The following is a 21,184-nucleotide window of genomic DNA, read 5'->3' as shown; positions in this document are numbered from 1 at the left end:
GGGAAGGGCATGCGAGGACCCAGACTCACCTTTCTGTGACTCGAAGAGGCTGTGCTGACCTAGCTGGGCTAGGAGAGGACTGCCGGCGCTGGGGGGCTCAAGGTGGCTCAGGGGTATGTACGATGGGTAGAGCCCGTTAGGCAGATGGGAAAAGCCTGCAGAAAATGGGAAACAGAAGAGGAAAATATGTTTCAGCCCAAGCGGCACACTGCCTTGGAATGAGACCCGCAGGAGCACAGACTGTTGTGGCTGTCGGTCCCTTGTGCGCCAGGAGCAGCTGCTGCGAGGACGCGTGCAGCAACGCACACAGCCCACGGTGGGGAGAGCTGCTCGGGGCCCCGATTTCAGGTACTGACCCCCCACTGCGGGTTCCCCAGCTCACCCCTTTGCAGCAAATGGAGCATGCTGCTTTCTGAGCACAGCCGTAAATCTGTAGGCAGAACAGCTAAACCACCTATAGATAAGAAGTTTTATGACAAGTACAACGACCTGCGGGTGAGGGCACTCCCCAACACACTTCCTGAGCAGCCATAAGACACTCTTGCCAGCACAGCTTTGCCAACACAGCCCGTCCCCGCCGCAGCTGCCCCGCACCGGGTACAGGCTTTGGGGAAAACATGAGAGCCTCCTCCACAGCGGCTCACACAAAGCGCAGTTTCATGTATCCAAAACCAGCACCTTGTGCCAGAGGAAGGCGAAACAGAGCAAAAAACCCATCCAGGAGCTGAGAAGGTGGAAGTACGGCCCCAAGGTCCTGCTGCCAGCGGTCTGCATTATGTCCTGGACATTGAGGCCTCTTCCAAGAGTGGGCCCCACAGCAACATCCTCATGCAAATAATCATCAGCAGCATTTCACCAGTGAATACAATCACCGTAATAGTGTTAATAACACAAGCTCTTGGCTACAGGCAGCAATTCCTCTGCAACACTGCCACCAAACGGCACCCGTGCAATACTACAAACCCCAACGCTCTGCAAGAACCAGCCTCCCAGTTGGTGCCATCATTTAAAAACTGATTAAAAGCCATCAGGAGAGTCTGAAGGAGCCAGTCAAGCCCTTTGCAACTCTCCTCCCTTCCCCTCAGACCCCATTAGCAATGAACCTGCCCAAAATTCAACAATCCCACTGAAAGCAACCAGGCAATGAGTCTGTCAAGACTCCAGCATCCAAACGGATCAAAACAACATCACACCAAAACCCAAGAGGAGACAGAGAAGTTCAGTCCCCGAAGCTGCACGTGGAGCACCATCTGCGAGAGCGAGTCAATATTTCACATTATTTAGACAGCCGGGATCTCTTTTCGCATACATGTTTGCATCCCGGCACATGTGCTTCACCGGCACGGTGCTCCGTACAGCTCCTGGCCCAGATCCATCACCCGACAGCTCCCAGCAGCGTCACCCGCACACGCCAAACCTCCAGCGGCAGGACCAGGGGAGCTGCTGTGCCCATGAAGTTCAACACAGAGCCCGTTCCCAGCAGGTAAAACTTGCCATTTAATCCTGTGCAGAGTGCTGTAAAGGCACTGAGCATGCACACACATTCAGACCTCTCCTTGGTAACCCCAAAACCTTTACATTGGAGCATTTCCAAACACATTTTCTGGAGAGCGCTGTGCAGCACCCAGGGGCACCTACCCCAGCCAGCTGTGAGCAGCTCCACTCCACAGCATGTTTGCCTCGGCCGCGCCACCTCCACCGCACCGCTCCGGCGTGGCTGGGCTGGCGACGAGCCAGCCTCTGGAGCAGGAGCGACACATTTCCGAGGGAACGCGAGTCCCATCTGGCAGAGCACATGGTCGCGGCATGGCAAACCCCCTGGAGCACCCCGTGTCATGCCAGCCCGGTGGCCCCAGCCCCAGACATTGCCACGTGAGCCCCTTCTCCCAGCCAGACCTCGATGCCAGCTGCAGCCGCTCCAGCAGGCGAGAAAACTGGCAGGGAAATCGCGGTGAGACACATCCCACGCTGCAGACACCGCCGTACGCAGATGCCCAGGGCACATCCCCACTTGCATGCAGTGCAAGGACATAAAGCCACCTGCAGAGCTTCAGGAAGGGGACATGATCCAGCCCTTTCATCCAGCACAGGGATGCCTACACACAGCTTAAGCTACTGGTACCCAAAGGGGCATTTTGGTACTGGTTACATCCCTGGTCCTACTGGGGCAGCTCCCTGTCTGCAGCATCTTATCCTACCCAAGGATAACACAGGGTCAGCCCCAGCCCCAAATGTCTGGGGCTTCCTCCACAATCAGCATTATCACATCCCACAGCTGGGACCCAGTCTCAGCCCAGGGCTGCAGGAGGAAGAGGAGGAGGAGTGGGAAGGTCAGCTGAAAGAACGAGGGGATAAGGGACTGTGATGCCAGTGGCCGAAAGGCAGACGAAATCCCCTCCGGCTGCCCAGCCTAAGAGAAGCCATCACAAAGGTTTTTCTAGCTGCTGCACTGGAACAGGGAGCAGAGCAGCGACAGCCAGCTTCATGTGCAGTCTGAGCTGGGGACAGGTTCAGGGGGACAGGCTGAGGACCCCATGGGATAACGTCACCACCCTGGCTAGGAAGCAGCAGCAGAACCAAGCTGATGCCACCAGCCAAGCCCCAAAACCACCTCGCACCAGGCAGCCCCTCCCAACGCCTCCCGCGGGCCACAACAACAGCGCTGCCCCTGGGAGAGGTGTAAGCCCAGCATGGGGGCTCAAAGCACATCCCAAAGCTTTGCAGGTGGGGAAACTGAGGCACAGGCAGGTGGAAGGACCTTCCTGCGCCACCCAGCTGACCAGCAGCAAAACCAGAGAGCCACCCAAACCCCAGCCTCCAGTTTATCAGCCACACTGTTTTCCCTTCCTAAATACCTGGAGGTAGAAGCTGCCCGGGCTGTATTTACTTGGCCTGTTCCCTTCCAGGAACCAGAGCTGGGGCAGGGAGGAGGAATCAGAGCCATAGTCTTCCTGGGGATGAACCCAATGCAAATCCAACCCCGAGGCACTGCCGGAGCATCCCTTCCTCCCTACAGCCCCCCAGCAGCAACGCTGGACTGGCGTAAGACACACACACAGCCTGAAACCTGCTGCCCCACTCCCCCGGGCAGGACCTGGAGGAGAAGCTGCTCCTTCACACACTAAGTAGCTGTATTTGCAGGAGGCAGCCGCAGGCAAGTCACTCCCTCCTTGGATCTCCACGCCAGAAAGCGATGCCAAGGGGAGAAACTCTACCGCAGTGAGCAACGCACAACTCACCCCAACTATGGGTTTCTGCCAGAGGAAAGGGAGGGGAAAGGGGGAAACCACAACCATCTCCATCTGCCTGGGGCCAGAGCATTTGCTGAACCAGCGCAAGATCCTTTTTGCTCAGGGACACGCCGACAGGTCTCGGCAGGCTGAGCCACGCTCCTCCAGCCGACTGCTCCCCCAGAGGCAGGCTGGCACCACGGCACAGGCAGGGAGGCGTGAGCTGGCAGCGCTGCCAGCACCAGACCGACTATTCCCCCCTTCCCTGCCACGCCACACCAAACATGCGTGCCCATCAGCACGGCCTCTGGTCACCAGGGAAAGGCACCACCAACATGAATCCCACGCAGGTGCTTTGTCGGTGTGGGCACACGTGACCCAGAGCAGCCCAGCTCAGAGGGTAAAAGCTTTTAAGGGGCACAGAGATTGTCCCTCAAGCCACCTTAACCCTGCAGGAAGGCGAGAGCCAGCAGCTAAAGTGCACGTCCCTGCTTGGCTTCTGCTGCAATAATGCAGTGGGTGTAGTGGATGGGCATGGAGGGGGGATGCACACCCAACCCCTCCTTCCCAAAAAAAGTCCACTCCAAGATGGGCTTTTAAAACGTACCTGCTTTGCACAACTGAGAGATAAATCACTGAGGGCTGTTATTAGAGGAACTTGGCGGGTGCAGATGCATAAGCCCAGTTGAAAACATCTTCATCTTTGCTCAGCTCTCCTAAACGGCACTGGGGGAAGAGGTATGGCCGGGTGACTCACCACCGAGAGGGGATGTGACTGATGGGGAGATGAGATACCAGCAACCGCACAAACCGCACACCAAACGTCTGGGGGCCGGAGGTCGCGTCGGGGGAAGCGGGAGGGAAACGGGCCCCACGTGCTCAGCCCGCTCGGGGTTTGCCCACAGTTCCCCAGGAGGAAGAAGCCGCCAGAAAACATCGCCTGGTCGAGGTGGCGAAGGCAGGCGGGCAGACGTGCCCGCAGTGGAGCGAGCTGCCGCGTGCCACCAGCCGCCTGGAGTTTTTAACCTGCGGGCTCTCTCCGTCTCGCGCCCCCCCCCCCCCCCAGTCCTCCAGGCCTGAAATTCAGCCCCAACTGGGCAAGTCAGCCCAGCCTGGGTTGTGAAAGAGCCAGGCAGGAGGGGGACACGCTGGAGGGGACATGCTGGAGCTGAACATATCTCCCCCATGGACACAGCTCTGGCCGACGAGCCAGCCTACATGCCTGATGCGATACATGTGTGCCAGAACTGGGAAAACAGCTCCACCCCAGCCCGGTTGCCGGCGACCAGCCAGCACCTTCACGGCATCCCTGTGTCGCCCACCATGCCAGCTGCTGATCCAGCACAGAGGTGACTGCTCACTTGGGCATCCATGAAGGGCCACCGACAGCAAGCAGGAGTGACACAGAGACACCACTCAATGAGGAATTCACTCCCCATGCTGCCAGTCCGGCTCTGTGTCCTCCAAACCAGCCAACAGCGCCGATGCACCAGGGAGGAGCAGCATCTGCAAAAGCCTCTGCTAGTGCCCAGGGATGGCTCTCCAGTCCCTGCTGTCACATCAAAGGGAATCACGCAACAGGACGCAGCTGTGTGACAGCCCCGTGGCCTGGACGGGCAAGCAGACGGCCACGTGCGATGCCGGTTGCAAAGCGCAACCCCAAAGCCAAGCCCCAGGCACGAGCCCTCTTTGCCCGAGAAGCCGCAGCCCCATCGCCGGAAGACCTGCGGCCTCCAGCGCCCCGGGAGAGGTGAAGTAACTCTCCCCCATCGGCCCTGTCTGCCCGTTACGGGTTTCTGCCACTTATGAAATATTTCCAACTGCCGGCATCTCAACCCCTCCTCCCCGGGCCGTGATGGACGGACACCCTGCCAGGAAGCAGGCTGGCACCGCGCAGCGCTGCGCAAGGGGCTGTGAGCACAGGGAGGCCCGAGCCGAAAGCCTTGGCCCTGTGGTCCTTCCAATCTGAGCCCAGAGGGGCTGGGAAACACAGCGGCAAGGGTTGGGGTTTATTTCCACAGGACGTTTTCAAGGCTGGGCACCCGAGGGAGATTTGCAGCCCCGTTGCAGCCGGGGTCTCTGCTGGCTGCTGAACTCTGGAACGTAGCAGGGGCCACAGCCACCCTCGGCCAGGAGCACGGTCACCTCTTCCCCAGTCCGGCTTGCAGCACCTCGCAGGCAGCCAACTGGGACACCAGTCCAGGCCACAAACAGCTGGATAAATGCTTACAACCTCACGAGTCCCCTTTCCCCAGCAGGGAGGGAGGGGAACCTGGAGAAGTCCAAGCACGGCGAGTACCCGCCGGCCACCAGCCCCCACAGGGCCCCCTCCCACCGCCGGTGGGACAGCCGCCATACCAGACCGGCTGCCCGTGCTCACCATCATCGGCGCATCCCTGATCCTCTCCCTGCAGAAGCAGCAGCTTCCCGGGGAGACTCTTTTACCTGCTCCCACCTCTCCATCTCTATCCCGTAATGGTGGGGCATGCGGCACAGCGAGGCACGGCCAGAACTATTTCTCATGCACACATTTATGGCTGCAAACACCTGAGAGCCAGGAGTGCTGACAGCGTAAATCTTTGCTGCCTCCTCCCCTGTCTGCCAGGGTGGCTCTAGTGACACCTGAGGCACCGGAGCCGCCTTGACTCCGTGCCACACACGAGACAGCAGCGATACGAGCCCCTGAACATGCCAGGCTGAAACCAAATCCCCCGGATCAGATGTGCCCGGACCACAGTGGTGGCCAGTCCCTGTCCCTGCAGTCCCAAGCCACTGCCGCCATTGTAACCCACTGCCCTCCGCCCCAACACATGACCCTGCCGTATTTACACCCGGTGCCACGGGGCTGGCAGTTGCTTCAAAGCCTCAACTTAGAGCCTCGATTCCCCACATCCCCTGAAGGTTTTCGATCTCATCCCCTGGATCCAGAACAGCCAGATCAATTTAACTCCTCGTTTAATCTTCTAAGGGCCCCAGCGAGCTCAGAGACAGCATCTTCTGGCAGGCGGTCCGTGCTCCCAGCCTTTGCCGGCTCGAACACCGCCGCGCCACTTCCCTTCAGCTGCAAAATCACTACCTTCAAAGCCAAGGTGAATTCCCCCCCTGCCAGCTCAGTGTAGCTCTCTATTGTTTCTTTTAATTTTATTTTATTCCACATGGGAATCTGTGTCCAGGCTGCTTTATTTTTAAGTGGCTCTTGCTCAATATTTACTATTGCTCACAGCTGCATCAGCACAGGAACACAGCGCGCTCCCGCCGGGTTTGCGACGAGCCCTCCTGCAGCCATTACCCCGTGGCGATGCTGTGCCATGATTTTAGTGCCGTGCTACCCTTCACGGTGAATCACGGCGCTGCCGGGCCTCCCGCAGCCATGGCACACCAAAGGGCAAGGGGGGGGTCCCTGCCTCTATGGAAATAAGTATCAGGCTGAGCCCTATCGCTAACCTCCTCCTCACCTGGGTGATGGAACAGCCCCAACGCCCCCGGAGATGGCAGAGGAGGAGAAAATGGGAAGAAGTGGCTGCAAGCACTCAAAGGATTGGTTCTGTCCCCAGAATCCTGCAGACTCAGTTTCCACCGTGCAAAAAAGCAAATACAATCCAAGGTATACATACCAGCGCTTCAGGGCTGGGGGGCCACAGGAGAAGGACACTGATGAAATGCCCTGAAGATCTCCCATGAGGTCACCCACCACATCCCTGCTTACTGTGCGCACAGTGTCTGTGGGGGGGCAGCCAGAATCCACCCAGACGGGGACACGAATCCCTCTGGCAGAGAGAAGGTGGCTTTTCCTCCCACTGGAGGGGCCAGGATGAAAACCATCCCACTAGGACCCTTGACGTGATGCGTTGCCGGTCTGCACAGCCTGAAACTGTGGTCTGGGAAGCACTGACCTGATCCCACATTAATCCTGACGCACAAACGCTCAAACCGGTGTCAATGCTCCTGGGTCACTGCTGGCTGCTACAGCAGAAGCTTCTCTGCGCCTCCAGCCTGAAATCCCCCACCACGTCGGACGTCTCTCCTTTTCCGCCGGTCTAATTAAACCTGACACCCCAACGGGGGTCCACCAAAACCTCCAAGCTCTCACTATGCAACCGCATAGCTTTCCTCAATAGCACAGAGCGACTCGGTGGGCTCTTCAGTTCCACACTTACTAAGATGCTGTACGGAAATTAAAACATAATAATTTCAACTCTTAAATTGATTAGCAGAATCCCCAGGAACACAGAACCCAGCTGCTAGACTGTAGTCTTGCCTTCACCTCCTGATTTTCTAAGACAACATCGAAATGCCTTTGCTCTGGTCCATCCTCCAGCCACTGGTAGCTGGCACAGGGGCCCTAGGGCTGACTCTGCTCCTGGCCCTGGGCACACGCTTTTGTTGCAGGTGCTCCCCCTCCTTCCTAAGCACAGAAACTTAACCCGCTCCGTTTTTTTAAATTTTTTTTAAATCTCCCAAACTCAGTGCAGAAAACGCGATGCAAACGGGCGAGTCCCCACTCCCCGTGGACAAGCCCAGCCCGTGCGATTAATCCAGCAACACCCACGTGGCGGCTCTGAGCCGCTGTCCCGTGCCTTCGTTAGAAAAGAGCTCGTTACCTTCACTGCCAGAGCCAGGAGAACTACGGGCGCTCGGTGGGGGAAGGTTATTGTGGGATGGCATGGGGTGCTGGTCCCCACATCACCTGCACCAAGTGCCTGCCAGCAGCAATTAAATCAGCCTTCAAAGAGAGATCCCAGCTTTCCCAGCACCATTAGCCGTGCCCTGGAGGGAACACGGTCTATTTTCAGCCACAATGACTTAAGACCAGGTCACCAGCAGGTTAAATGGGACCGTGCAGCATTATCTCCCTGCCTTCCCATTGAGAAATTAAACACCGCGGCGTGATGGGCAGCAGCCAGCCCTGCGGACACACCCCCGGGTGCCCACCGAAAGGTAAATGCCACCTGTCCTCTCCTCCCCTCGGCTTCCCAGTGCCGGCCGTGGCCACCCACTGCCCTGGCTACCTCCCCTCTGCGTGGGGTGGTGGGTTGGGGGGCCACCGTGGGATCGCCCCCAGGTTTGTCCCTGCCTGTCCTCCTGTCCAGCACGGCGAGGGGTTGCAGCCAGGACAGTCCCCACCATGCCACCTCTGCGGTCACATCTGGCGGGGAGTGTGCCGCAGCTCCATGGCCACAGGGACACCCTGCAGAGCACATGCTGGGATGGCACCTCGACCCTGCTGCCACGAGATGCCAATGGGCACCCAGAGGGGCCAAGCCCAGGCGTGCTGGAAGGAGCCTCTGCACCCCCATTCTGCGAACCCAGACCCACACGGTACCAGACCAGGGCTGTTCATCTCGCCTCTTCCTCCAGAAATGAGGTGGCCCGACTGCAAATCCCCAAGCTGGGGACTGCCCCAAGCCACGGGTTTCACCAGGGCCACCACAGAGGTGGCATCTCCCCACAACAGCTCAATCTGCTTTGCTGGGAGGGCCATCACCAAAACCCAACCAGCCACCCCATCACTAACCTCTGGCGGGGAGGTGGCAGCTGGACACGGGTTTGTTTTGCCTCCCAGGCCCCTGCCAGGCGCAGTCAGCACAAGCCGTGATGACTCAAAGCCCTGGGAGACGTGGGCTCCGTCGCTGCCTATTTGAAACCTTCTTGTTTGCAAAGCAGCTGCCGTTGCTCAGCACCTCGGGGCGCCTTGCAAAGGGGGGTGGCACTGCAAGGGGAAACTGAGGCACAGAGCGGCACAGCACCCCGATCAGACCTGAATGCCACAACATTACTGCATCCATGCTCAGCGAACAGCCAGCAACCACAGCACGACATGGGGCTCCTGGCAGCGAGAGGAGACCAGCTCCATGAAACACCCCACAGCTGGAGCGAAGGCATCACCAATGACCCAACCGTGTCCGATGGGCTCCGGCTTCACGACTCCCGCTCGGATACCGTGTGGCCAGGACAGGGCAAGTACAAGGTGAAGCCAGAGGCACCCGCCAGTACTGTTCTGTGTGCCACAGGGGCAAACACATCCCCAGCACTGACCTCCACGGCATATGCGGCAACCAAAACCACCCTGGGAGAAATTCAGCAATGGGCTGCAGCCATCTGGGGGTGGAAGAAAGAGATCCACAGACGGACCATGATCCCATAAGCCTCTTTTCCTTAGGAAACCAGGCTCAAAAGCTCAGCCTACGCCCAGCCTTTACCCCTGACCCCACGTTCAGCCCTTTTTCCTTCCAGAGGCTCCTGCCCTCCACGCATCCTTCTGAACATCAGCTCACGTCACCTTTTCTGCACTGAAAAAGCACCAAACCATCAAGCGAAGGGGTCTCTGCGGCCGGCAAATGCCCAACACCACACACCTCCCTGCCGCTGATAACAGGAGATAAATGCAGAGGCAAATATTATGGCGGCGTGGTTTAATTCCTTATGAATTATGCAAATCTGTATTCAAATTGAAGCACAGTCCTTGGGCTCCTGACAAATTGCCAAGCTGGCCCCGATGTCACAAGGCAGGGACAGACAGCCCTCCGTCAGGTGAAGCACTAGATGGATGCCCTATAGATGTATATACACACACACATATGTATTTGCACATCTCAGCTAGGGAGACCAAGGAGCACCTCCGCAAGAGCGATCCAAGAGTGACTTTCGCATTTGTCCTTCCTCCCAGCTGCGTTTAGCCTGGCCAGGGAAGGCCACCCAGCTTTCGTGTCCTTCACAAGATGGAAGCAGCTCGGGTTGACGACAAGATTCAATCAGGGAAGAAGATAAAATTCACCATGGCTGGGGCTGGGAAGGAGGGGAGGCATGGGGGAGCGGGAGGGGAAAGCCTAAAATGCTTGTGCCAACATGAATGTCAGCCCTGCAGCCGAGAAAAGGACGATCTGTCCACAAAATAGTCACAGAGAGGGCTCATCTGATGAAAGCAGGAATTTCCGATCCCACGCAACCCCCGAACATCCATTAAAAGCAGCAGAAGAATCGCCACTTTGTGTCACTAATCTCATTAGGGAGAAAGCCCCGCTGTAGCGCTGGGATTGCAAAGGGAAACCCCAGCACGCTGCGCACACCGGGAGCCCGGCACGGTGTGCCTGCCCGGCGGAGCGGGGCCGGGGGGGTAAAGATGCGCTGGGCTTTCACCGGCACCCCGGGAAGGTGCCTGCACCCATCTTTAGTCGCCTGCCCGGATCTTTACTCACTGGAGTATTATCCGCTTAGCTTGCGTGTGACATGGTATGTGAGATGCCTCCCCACCTAGCAGATCAGGACACAAAACACCAGAATTACACACGCTGCGCGGCGATAACACGGGGGCTATTTCATTCACACACCACTACCGGCACTGCCTGCAAGCAGCAAAGAGCTGAATCCCTTCACAACCCTTCCTCCCAAGCACACTGGCTGTTTCAATTATTATTTTTATTTTTTTTTTAATTAAAAGCAATTAAACCGAATGTATTAAAAGCATATTCAAGCCACAGGGAATTCTGCTGAGAGGGGATCGAGGGCAGAAAGGGAAGCATGGGCAATATATCTAACCACCAAACATAAAGAGGGATCTTTGCTCGCAGTAACACGGCAGGGTAAGATGGATGGCAGCTGAAACAAGAGCAACCTTTGCAGAAGTTGCCGGGGATGATACAGATCCAGAGAGATGGGGCTGAGTGCCTTAAAATCTCCGTTATTCCCCTAAAAAGGTACGTTCTCTCCCGAACGTACCATGTCGCTCCTTCCCTTGCTCCGAGCCCACCATGTTCGGCTTGTCTGCCTGCATCCAGCTCCCTCAAAATGGCTCTTTGGCCACTGCTACGCTGGCAATAAAATTTATTCCCAAGGTCATTTCACTCTTTTGCCACTATTTCAAGTCTTGCTGGATTTAAACAAAAAACAGCCTCAGATATACGGAGCCCTCCCTAAACCCCTCCTTTCTGCCCATCACCTCCTGATTTAGAGATACCAAACTCTCAACTACCTTTCGCTTCCCATAACCGTCAGCGACAACAGCTGGAGAGGAAAACCAGAGCATATTGTGCACCCAACAGCTGATCCTCACGGCGTGGGGAAAGAGCCCAACTGTCACCGCCGCGGCGCTGCCGTACGGCACGGGGCTCCTGCCGCGCCGTCCTCCCCAGCCAGTGCGGACAGGGATGGGTGTAAAGGGTCTGTGCGGTAGCCATCCCCTTGGTGTTTGAAGAGCTGGAGAGAAGTGAACGATAAGCAAAGCAAATACATAGCAGAGAGAGAGACGGCGTTTCTCCCCAGTCGGCGGGCACGTCACGATGCCTGCAGACATCCAGCTGTGCCACCCCAGAGCGAAGCCAGTCAGAAACGTGGGGCTGGGAGGAAACATGGGGAGAAGGAAACCCCCAAATACTCACGGGCAGGGAGAGGCAGCACACTGCAGGGCAGCCGTGCCGGAGTGCTCACCTCCCAAACTTTCCTTTTTAAAGCGCATCCCCGGCTGGCAAAGCCATCGACTGGCTGCCGCGGCAGCATGCCGTGTTGCTCCCTCGCCCTGGCCCTGCAGGCAGGGAGCTCCGGGCTGCCCTCAGCTCCCCACCTTCCCCAACCCCGCCTGTGTTTTCGGGTCGGTTCAGGGCCCACCGTGCTCTCCATTTCAGCGGCGAGGCAGAACAAAGCGCGCCCTTGTCCTCGGCACCTCGAGCAGGAGATGCTGGATCGCGTTACCTAACCCAGACCGACATCTCCTCGTCCCGGCAAGGCAGCTTTCGTGTCAGCACATGCCAGGCTGGCCCCGATTCCCTGCACCACCTCCTGCCCGAAGCTTTAACTGGACCAGTTTAGTACACGCTGAAAACACACGGAGCCTTGTTTCAACTCGTCGAGCGCTAACCCCAGCTAAAGGAGGTGATCCGACACCCTCCCGCCGGTCGCAGCCGCAGCCGAGCCGCAAGGCGCTCACCTGGAAGGCTGCCGTAACGACGTTAATTCCCCTTAACAATGTTCATTTCCATATTCATCAGAAGATGGTGAAATGACAAGATGGGGGGTTATTTACTATATAATTATAAACTAATTTCAGCTTTACCCTGGGTTATCCTAGGAAGGAGATCTAAAATTTCCCTTACGAAAGCCCTGCTCTGCTAACCACGTCTGCAGCGAGATTACTTCCCGGCCATTTCCATTTCTCTAACAGCTGCTGTGCTGGGAAAGAGCAGGAGCCTGTCCCCAACACCGGGGACCTGCCCGGTGCCCCACGCCATCCCAGGCTAGGATTTACAGCACTGGCACATCCTCCGGATCAAATTTTCACTGGCACGCCATCAGTCATGACTGGGGCCGGTGGTTGTCCAGCCCCGCCAAGGAGACTCGGTGCTGGGTGGGGGCCAAGGCTGGCTCGGGCTGGGAGAACGGCTGCTAGAAACAATGCTAATAAAGCACATCTTTACCAGCGCGACGTATCAGAGGCAGAGCCAAGCTCCTGCCCTTCAGCTGGGGAAGGTATTAGAAACCCTAACACAGCGGAGAATCCCGCAGGACCTTGCTCCGAACAAGTTTACGTCACCACGTTGGCCCTCGGGCTCTGGTCTGTGGTCAGAGCCCAGCACCCCCGGCCACCAGCTACCGCCACTTGGGATGGGAACTTCAACGGGGGCCAGAGGAGAGGGCAGACAGTCCTTCCCAGCCCTCCCGAAGGATGGAGATGCCACCCCACAACCCACCCCACCACCAGCACCTCAGGGAAACCACCGGGACATCAGGGAAAGGAGTCCCCAGCACCCCAGGGGCGCGTGATGGGAGACTCTGAAAAATGCAGAAGTCCCTTTTCCCCCCCCTCCCATTTCATCCCCAGCACAAAACCAAAGAGAAGCTCCTGCCTTGACCACAGCCTACGAGTTGGCCGCAGGCCCGAGGAAGCTGCAGGGGCATCACTTCATGGCCGAGCGCTTCCTCCGCCCCCGGGGACGCCGGGTGCAAACGGGAGAGCGCGACGGGTCCGAGCACAACATCCCTGCCCGGCCCAGGCCAGCGTCACCTCCCCGAGCGCTGCCGGGACAAGCACGCTCACTGCTCTGCCTGAAAACATCTATCAAAAAGCATCTCATTTCACCAGGGCCTCAAGGGAGGAGAAACATCTCCCCAGGCAGGTCTCCGGCCAGCCTGCATTCCTCCCGGTGTTACACGGCGAGCCCCTGCCCCAAGGAGCCCCCCGCGCTCAGCCCCTCGCACCACCCCCTGGGCGGGCAGGGAGGGGGAACCGCGATTTCAAGGGCCATTAAACACCGATGGTATTTTCCTTGCAGCATCAAAACGTGACCAAAAAGAGCCGCATCGAACCACAGCCAAAATCCCACGGCTGGTCTGGGAGCCCCCCTCCTTCCCAGCCCAGCTATAGGGAGGAGATGGGCATCGGCGCTATCTCGGTGTCTCCTATCAGCGAAACGATTTTAGCATTGATGCAGTTTAGACGAGCAAATTGTGCTTCTGCTGGCACCGCCGACAGCAAGGCCTCCTCTGCAAAATCTGCCGGCTCAGCAGAAGCACAATTTTGCCATTATAAGGATGGCTACAGTGGGATTTTGCTGGCACAGCAAAGCTATCCTGGGGGGGAGGATTTTTTTTTAAATTTTTTTTTCTACGCTCATACCTGGCCCAGCTGACTGGAAAACTTGTCCCTGGGCACAGCAGGCCTGGAAGCAGGGATGGTTTCCAATCAGCCTTAAATCCCTGCATTTGAATGCACATGCTAATGTGGAAGTATGAAAGCAAGCGAACCAAAATCTCTCCCCTCCGCCTGACCGCTTTCCTTTCAGTCACCGCTCTTGAGCTGGATTTAACACAAAGTCAGCTCTGCTCGTACAGGTGTGTCCCTTTTCCCAGGCACTGGAAAGCGTTTCTGAAGCATATTTTAATGGAAGAGGATGGGCATCCTTTTATACAAACACAGATCTGCGCCAGTAGCCCAGTAGCCCCCCCCAATACACATCCCACCCAAGAAAGGATACCTCAGTACGTGGCAAAAAGCAGATTTTTATTATTATTATTTTAAACTCAGAGAAATCTTTTTGCATCTGGATGATATCTGCTCATGGGCAGACCCGCTGCCTGGGAGGGACACGGTCACAGAGCAGCCCGTCGCAATTGAGTCCGAGGGAGCCTTTTCCACCTCCCCCAAAACACAGAAGCTGCCAAGAACAACGCGCCCGCCGCAGGACGGAGCCGAGACCAGGACACTCGCTTGGACCCGAAGACGGCGGGGTAGGAAGGAGCAAAACTATAAACCCCCCAACATTTTGAGCCGCGGGCTGCAGAGCTGCAAGCAACTGCTTTAATGGACTCAACCGCCCGACTCCATCGATTGCAGCCTCTTTTTATGCAAGGTCTTCCCGGCAAGCCGCGCTGCTGCCAGGGATGAAATTCCATTGCAAACAGTCACCTTCCTCCCCCGGCCCTTGGCGGGGCCCGTTGGGAGCACCTCGCTGCTCCCCGGCCCCCAAAACCCCCCTTGCCCTCCTCGGGAACGGGGGAGGCGGCGAGGCCCGAGAGCGCAGGGGGGAACACGGGATGGCAGCCCCGCAGCCGAGGGCTGGCTCACCTCCCGCCTCGGCCTCCAGCTCACTCCTCCCTCCGTGCGCTTCCAACAAAGGGGCTTCTGTCCCCGTCCCCCGGGCCTGCACAGCGGCAGTCGAAACGCCACTATGAAACAGAAACCCCCCAGAGAAGAGCCAAGGGTCCGGGGGTCACTGGCTGTAGCCCAGGCGCCCGTACTTTGGTGCTGGGGCAGAGCCCGGACAGCCGTAACGAGCAGCGGGTACGAGAAAAATAAGGAGTCGGTGCCGGCGATAACTGGATTCTCAAATATGGCCAATCGCGCTATTTTTACAGGGGCGTATTTATTTTAGGAGAACGCTGGGACGGATTCAACAGTCTCTCTCTTCAGCCCGTCGGTATTTAAAGATCGGTTTGAACTGGCTCTATTTAAAGGCTTCGCCTCCTGCCCACTTTTCTTAACCCCTTGCACAAGGCTTTGCTTTCCACCCCTCCAAACCCCTCCTAAAAACAAAACAAACTAAAAAAAACCCACAACAACAACAACAAAAAAAACCCCAAACCCCACACATCAACACTGCAAACGCAAACCTACAAAGTGCCCCTCCGTACCAGGAAGCAATCATCATTTCAAACGATATTGTTAAAGCCGTAAAAGGAAAAAAAAAAAAAAAAAAAAATCCCTGCCTATCCTGCTGCTGTGGTGTAATGAAAGTTTTGCCTGTTAATCGTACGTATCTTTTTACTGCAGTTTAGCCTGGTTGTGAATTGCTGTGCCGCAGCCAACCTCACAGAACGAGCTTTGCTAGCGATCATCCCGGGGAGCGCACGGGGAGAGCCGGGCACCACGGAGGTGCAGGCGGGGTAAGGGAGATTTTCAAAAGGTTTCAGAGAAAGGAAAATAAAAATAATAAGAATACATTAAAAAAAGAAAAAAATTGGAGGGATCACAAAACCCATTCCCTCTGTGAGGGGTGCCAAATCCAAGGCTCGGTCCCAGCCCAAGGGTTTGCGGCGCAGTGGGAAAGCTCGCGGACGGCGGCGGGGAGCAGCGCTTTGTCGGCTCGGCTCGGCCGGAGCTCGGCACCTCCTCCCCAGGCTGCCTGGATTTCAGGGAAGCACCAGAAAAGGAAACTTTGGGAGGGGAAAAAAAAAAAGGAAAAAAAAAAAAAGAGAAAAGAAAAAAAATCACCCAATAAAAATTATTAATAATAAAAAAAGAAACAACCTGCACTTGGTTTGGCTTGAGATTGTCCAGACGAATTTTTGCAGAGATCATATTCTGCTTTAGCAGGAGGTGGAGGAGGGGAAAAAAAAATACCCAGGACAAAAAAAGGGAGAAAAAAAAAAAAAGACAGACAAAAGGGAAGGAAAAAAGAAGGTGTTTGCCCATGTGCTTGGCTTCATAGCCGTTCGCTTTACACCTCTCCTCTTAGCACCTGGGAAATTGGCACTGCCACCTAGTCTAAAACTAATAAATCTTTTTCCCTCGATTCGGGCTGCTTCCTTCTCTGCAGATGTTGGCAATCAGGTTTGCAAATTTCAAAGTCATTCAGCCCGGGCGGCTGGGAGAAAAGCAGGTTTATTATTGCAAAACCTGTCACCCTCCCAACGCCTAAAGTAAACTCCAAGTCACCTCTCCACGCCCAGGGGAAAGAAAGGAAAGGGGAAAAAAAAAAAAAAAAAAAATAGAGCCAGAGAGGGAAATCAAACGGTCAGAAATCCCTCGTGTCCTCCCAGGGCAAGCTCGGCAGCAGCCCGGCAAAACAGCAGGCAGGAGTGCAGGCAGGAGGGTGCAGGCAGCGTTCTCCCGGCGGCTGCCGGACCCCGCGTTATCCCACCCTGCGAGTGGCTGGGAAAGGGAGGGGAAATAAATATCCCTCAAAAAAAAAAAAGTAATTTAAATAATAAATAAAAAGCTGACTGGGGAAAAAAAATAAACCTCGTACATTTCAATGTCTGCTTTTTTCTTTTTCTTTTTTTTTTTTTTAAAATAGAGAAGCAGCTGTTGGGCTGCCCGGGGATGAAGCGCGTCGAGAAGAGGGGAAAAAAATATAAAGAGGGAGCAGCCCCTGCATGGAAGTTTTATTTGCGGGTTTAAAAAAAAAAATAATAATTACCAAGAAAGAGAAAAACCACCACCAAAACCCGCACCGCCGGCAGCGCTGCCCGGGACCGCGGCTGGGCTCGGGCTGCACCGCCCGCCGCCCCCCAGCCCCGGCGCGGAGGGAAATCACCAAAACTGCTCCGGTTTGCCCCTTTTCCCAGCCCGACGGGGTTGGTTTTTTGTTGTTTTTTTTTTTTTTTTGCCTGGCCGTGAAGCACCCGGCGGGGCAGCGCAGCCCCATCCCCTCCGCACCCCGATCTACCTCTCTCTCGGCTTTCCCGAAAACCGCATTTATTCTACAAAACCCCCGCAGCCGCCTCGGCGGGGATTTTCCTCGGTGCCGACAAAACCGTGCGCGGGGGGGGGGTAGGTGTTAGCGGCCAGAAACGATTTTTTTTTCCTATTCCCGTATTTTCCCCCCCCCCCATTCCCGTATTTTTTTTCCCCCCTCATTCCCGTATTTTTTTTTTCTTCCCCGAACCAAAGCCAGGACAGGCAGAAAACCCTTGGGGAAAACATGCGAAAAAGCTGCAAGCGTACATATATATATTATTATTATTATTATAATTTTTTTTGCGCTTAAAGGCCCGCCGGCTGCCGGCCCCGGGGGTCCGCAGCCCCCGCCGCTGCCCGCGGAGACACAAGGGAGGGAAAGCGGAGGATTGGGGGGGGGGGGGGGGGCTGCCGGGGGGGTCCGCGGAGCCTTACCCGGGTGGGAGTGGAGACTGATGCCCGATGCGAGGAACTTGCCGGGCTGGAGGGCGGCGGGGAGCCCTGCGGCCATGGGACCGGCGGCGGGGGCCAGGCGGCCGGTGGCTCCCAGGCGGTGGCTCTCCATGGCCAGCCCGGAGAGCAGCGGAGGGGGGCCGTGCACCGAGCGGGGGGGCCCGAAATCTCGGCCATCCATCATCCACTCGCCGGCTTCAAGGAGTCTCCCGGATCGCTGTCGGTGCCCGCCACCGCCTTCCCCCCCCCCCCCCCCCGCCCCCCACCCCCCTCCTCCTCCTCCTCCTCCCCCAAAAAATCAGATGGTTTTCAAAAATAAGGCGTCCAAGCGTCCCATGGCGCGGTGCAGGGAGCCAGCCCCGGCGCGGCGGTCTCGGCGCTGCCTGCAAGAGAGAAGGGGGGTGCGGTGAGCCAACCTGCCCCGACCCCCCCCCGCTCCTCCCAGCCACCCCAATAAATACCCCCAAAAACCCACCCTCACCTTCCCGACCGGGGCGGAGGGGGGGGAAAGGGGGGGGTGGTGAAAAAAATAATAATCCAAGGAAAACTTGTGGCAAAGGGCGGGAAAAAAATTTAAAGTACTTCAGTTTTGTTTTGTTTTTTAAAAAAAAAGAGTGTTATATTTGTCACCGCCAAAGCCGGGCCGGGGAGAGCCCCGCCGCACCGCCCGCAGCCCGGCTCCGGCGGGACCGACCCGACGGGGACGGGCGGCGGGGAAGCGGCGTTGCATTTCTCCCCGGAGCGCAGTAAAACAAACACCAAAAAAACCCCAAAACAACAATAACAAACCCCCCCAATTTTCTCTTTTCTCCCCCCCTCCCGTGGGGCCGCTTTACCCCGCCGAAAGCCGCCCCGGCAGCGGCCGGCAGCGCCCGCCGGGGAAAGGGCTCCGGCGGCGGCATCGCTGCCCCGAACCCGTTTCTCGCCTCTTTTCCCCCATTCCCAGGGCTCTAAATCTCCGCCTGGCTTGTGGGGTTTGGGCTTTTTTTTCCTCCCGTTTTTCCCATCGCCGCTCCCGCTCGGGAAAACAAAACACGTATTATTATTTCCCAGAGTGAAAAAAAAAATATATATATATTAAAAAAATATTTGTACTTGCAGCCCGATGAAGCGCTCCCCCCGCCCGTCGGGTTTTGCACCGGGATAGCGAGAAATAATAAACACTGCGGGGAATAAGGTGGGTTTTTCTCTCCCCCCCCCAGCGCTCCCGGAGCCCCGGGAGCCGCCGCTCCGCTCCGCCCCGGCTCCGCCGCCCTTCCCGGCTCCTCGCCGGCCGCTGCCAGCGCGGGGGAGGGGGGGTGCTGCCGGGCCAAGAAATTATGAACAAAAAAAAAAGAGGGGGGAAAATGCGAAATAATAAGAAAAATCCCACCGCCTTGTTTGGGTTTTTTTTTTAATTTGGGTGAAATTTAGAAATTAAATGCTGCCTGCGTGGCTGAGCGGGGCGAGTCTCACCCCGGGGCTGCGGGAGCGGCCGGATCCGTTTGTAACTACTAGAAAAAGAGGGGGGGGAAATGGCTAAAAGGGGGGGAAAAAAAGCACCCCGGGATGGGGCGGGGGGGGCCGGAGCGAGGCGAGGGGGGACGCGACGCCCCCGCCGCGGCCGGGCCGCTCCTGGGGAGGGGGCCGGGTCCTACCTCGGCGCGGTTAGGCCGCCTGGTCGCGGGGCATGGTGGCGGTGCGGGGCTGGGGGTGCCGGCTCGCCGCCCTGCCCCGCTCCGCTCCGCTCCTCAGGGGCAACGCGGGAGCGACGCGGCAGCCGCGCCATGGAGCGGCGGGGCCCCGCCGAGCTGCAGCATCGCCTCCACCCCCCTGGCCGGCCCCGCGCGCGGCTCGGCGGCGCTTAAAAAAAAAAAAAAAAAAAAAAAAAGGAGGAAAAAAATAATAAAAAAATAAAAAAGGGGGAGAGCGCGAGCGCAGGGCGGGAGGGGAAAAAAAAAAAAAAAAGGAGGGGGGGGAAAACGGCGGCGCCGGGGCCATGAAACACGCATTGTTCTCGGCACGGCCGGGGCGGGCTCGCCGCCCTCCAGCGTCGCTGATTAGTCGGCCGGCCTGTCACTCACCGGCGGGTAAACAGGCAGCAGTTTCTAGGCTCCCCTCTCCCTCCTCGCAGCGTTCGCGGGGCGGCGACGCGCTCCCGCGGCCGTTTCCAGGCTCCCCCTCACTCTCCCGCTCTGAGCTGGCGGCGTTTGGCGGGGGAAGCGGCCCCGGGTTCCCCCCCCGCCCCCGGCGAAGCTGCCGGAGGTGTGACGGGGGAAGGATCCGCCCCACAACCCCCCTATCCTTTATTATCTGTGGGGGTTAAATCCTTCTCTCCGCCAGGCCCGGGCTGAGGCAAGTGAGGGCCCCCCCCGCCCCGGGAAGGGCTGAGGGGGAAGTGCCGGCGGGCCCTCTCCCACGGCCCCGCCGCGGACAAAGCGGCCTTTCAGGGAGAGGGGGAGCGGCTGGAGGGGGGGAACGGGGGAGGGTCCCCTTCCCTCCCTGCGGGCCCCGCCCCTCCAAAATTTAAAAATAGGGTGAAAAGGAAGGCCGCGGGGTGGGGGAGGAGACACCCCCCCTCCCATCACCCTCCATTTAACCAAAACTCCTGGGTTTTTTTCCAGCTGGGCGCGAGAAACAGGCGGGAGAAGCCGCGCTGCCCGCGGGGGGGGGGGGGGGCACGGCCCCCTCCGGCTCTGTCCGCCCGGGCTTGGGTTCTTCCCCGCCGTCCAGCCCAACTTTTACTTTTCTTATTGATTTATTTATTTTCTTCTACACCCAGCCCTGTGCAGCGCCGAGCGCCCCCGGGGGGGGGGGGTACACGGGCACCCCATCGCTGCCAACACCCCCCTCCTCCCGAGCCTCCCAATCCACCGCCCCCTTCTTTATTTACTTAAAAAAACCGGCTTTTATAACGAAAGAGGGGGGGAGGGGAAATATAATTTAATCCTAGTATAAATTAGAAAAAAAAAAATCATAATAAAGCCCCCCTCCCCGGGCAGCAGAGTTTTCACGGTGCCCGTTGTCACTGAGGCAGCGGCCAGAAAACGGGCGAAACAGCCCCAAAAGCGGAGGCCCCAGGCCGCCCCCCCCCCATACACACAGACACACACACACGGCACTTTCCGGCTTATTTTTAATCGTTTTAAGGAAGGGAGCGCTGCGTTCCTCGAAAAGCTCTCACGCTCCGAAAGGCGCTGTGTTTAACGCGAAAAAAAAATTATATATATATATATATATGTGTTTTTATTTATATCTAAGAGCATAACCCGGCTGCCTCAGAGGCGAGGGCTCAAACCCCGATGCTTCCAGAGGGAGGGCTTTTATTTTTTTCTGTCTCCTTTAGTAAACCAAAAAGGGGGGAATTGGGGGGGGGGGGGGGATATTAATGGCTTAATCGCTTTTATGTGGCTTTAAAAGCATATTTTATAAATGTTTAATGCCTTCACGCCCGGACCTCCCCGCCGCTGTCCCCGGGACGGGGGGTTGGCATGCCATAAATCAGGGAAATGCTAATAAAAACCCCGGCCCGGGCGTGGCGGGGGGGGGCCTGCCCCCCCCTGCAGCTCTGGCCCTTCCTCCTCCTCCTCCTCCTCCTCCCCCCCCCCCCCGGCCGGGAGCCATCTTGTAGCAG

At 57.4% G+C, this 21,184-nt stretch overlaps 1 protein-coding gene across 7 annotated transcripts in view; it reads right to left on the bottom strand.

Moving 5' to 3' along the window:
• TNRC18 (trinucleotide repeat containing 18) overlaps positions 1 to 19,405 on the bottom strand; it is a 57,327-nt gene extending 37,922 nt beyond the window's left edge. For 6 of the 7 annotated variants that reach the window (XM_075767960.1, XM_075767961.1, XM_075767962.1 and 3 more), the window contains exons 1-3: positions 19,209 to 19,404; positions 17,554 to 17,954; positions 30 to 155 (exon numbers count right to left, since the gene is read on the bottom strand). In XM_075767960.1, the coding sequence (XP_075624075.1) occupies positions 30 to 155; positions 17,554 to 17,755 (328 nt within the window). In that variant the 5' untranslated portion in view covers positions 17,756 to 17,954; positions 19,209 to 19,404. Of the gene's footprint in view, positions 1 to 29; positions 156 to 17,553; positions 17,955 to 19,208 lie in introns of all 7 variants that reach the window. The other variant, XM_075767958.1, reaches the window with a different exon arrangement.
• Between the last annotated feature and the right edge of the window lie 1,779 nt (positions 19,406 to 21,184).

The sequence above is a fragment of the Balearica regulorum genome, chromosome 15, assembly GCF_011004875.1.
Source record: "Balearica regulorum gibbericeps isolate bBalReg1 chromosome 15, bBalReg1.pri, whole genome shotgun sequence".
Classification (NCBI taxonomy): Eukaryota; Metazoa; Chordata; class Aves; order Gruiformes; family Gruidae; genus Balearica; species Balearica regulorum.
Note: the sequence above shows the minus strand (reverse complement) of the source record. Positions and strands in the feature narration are given on the sequence as shown.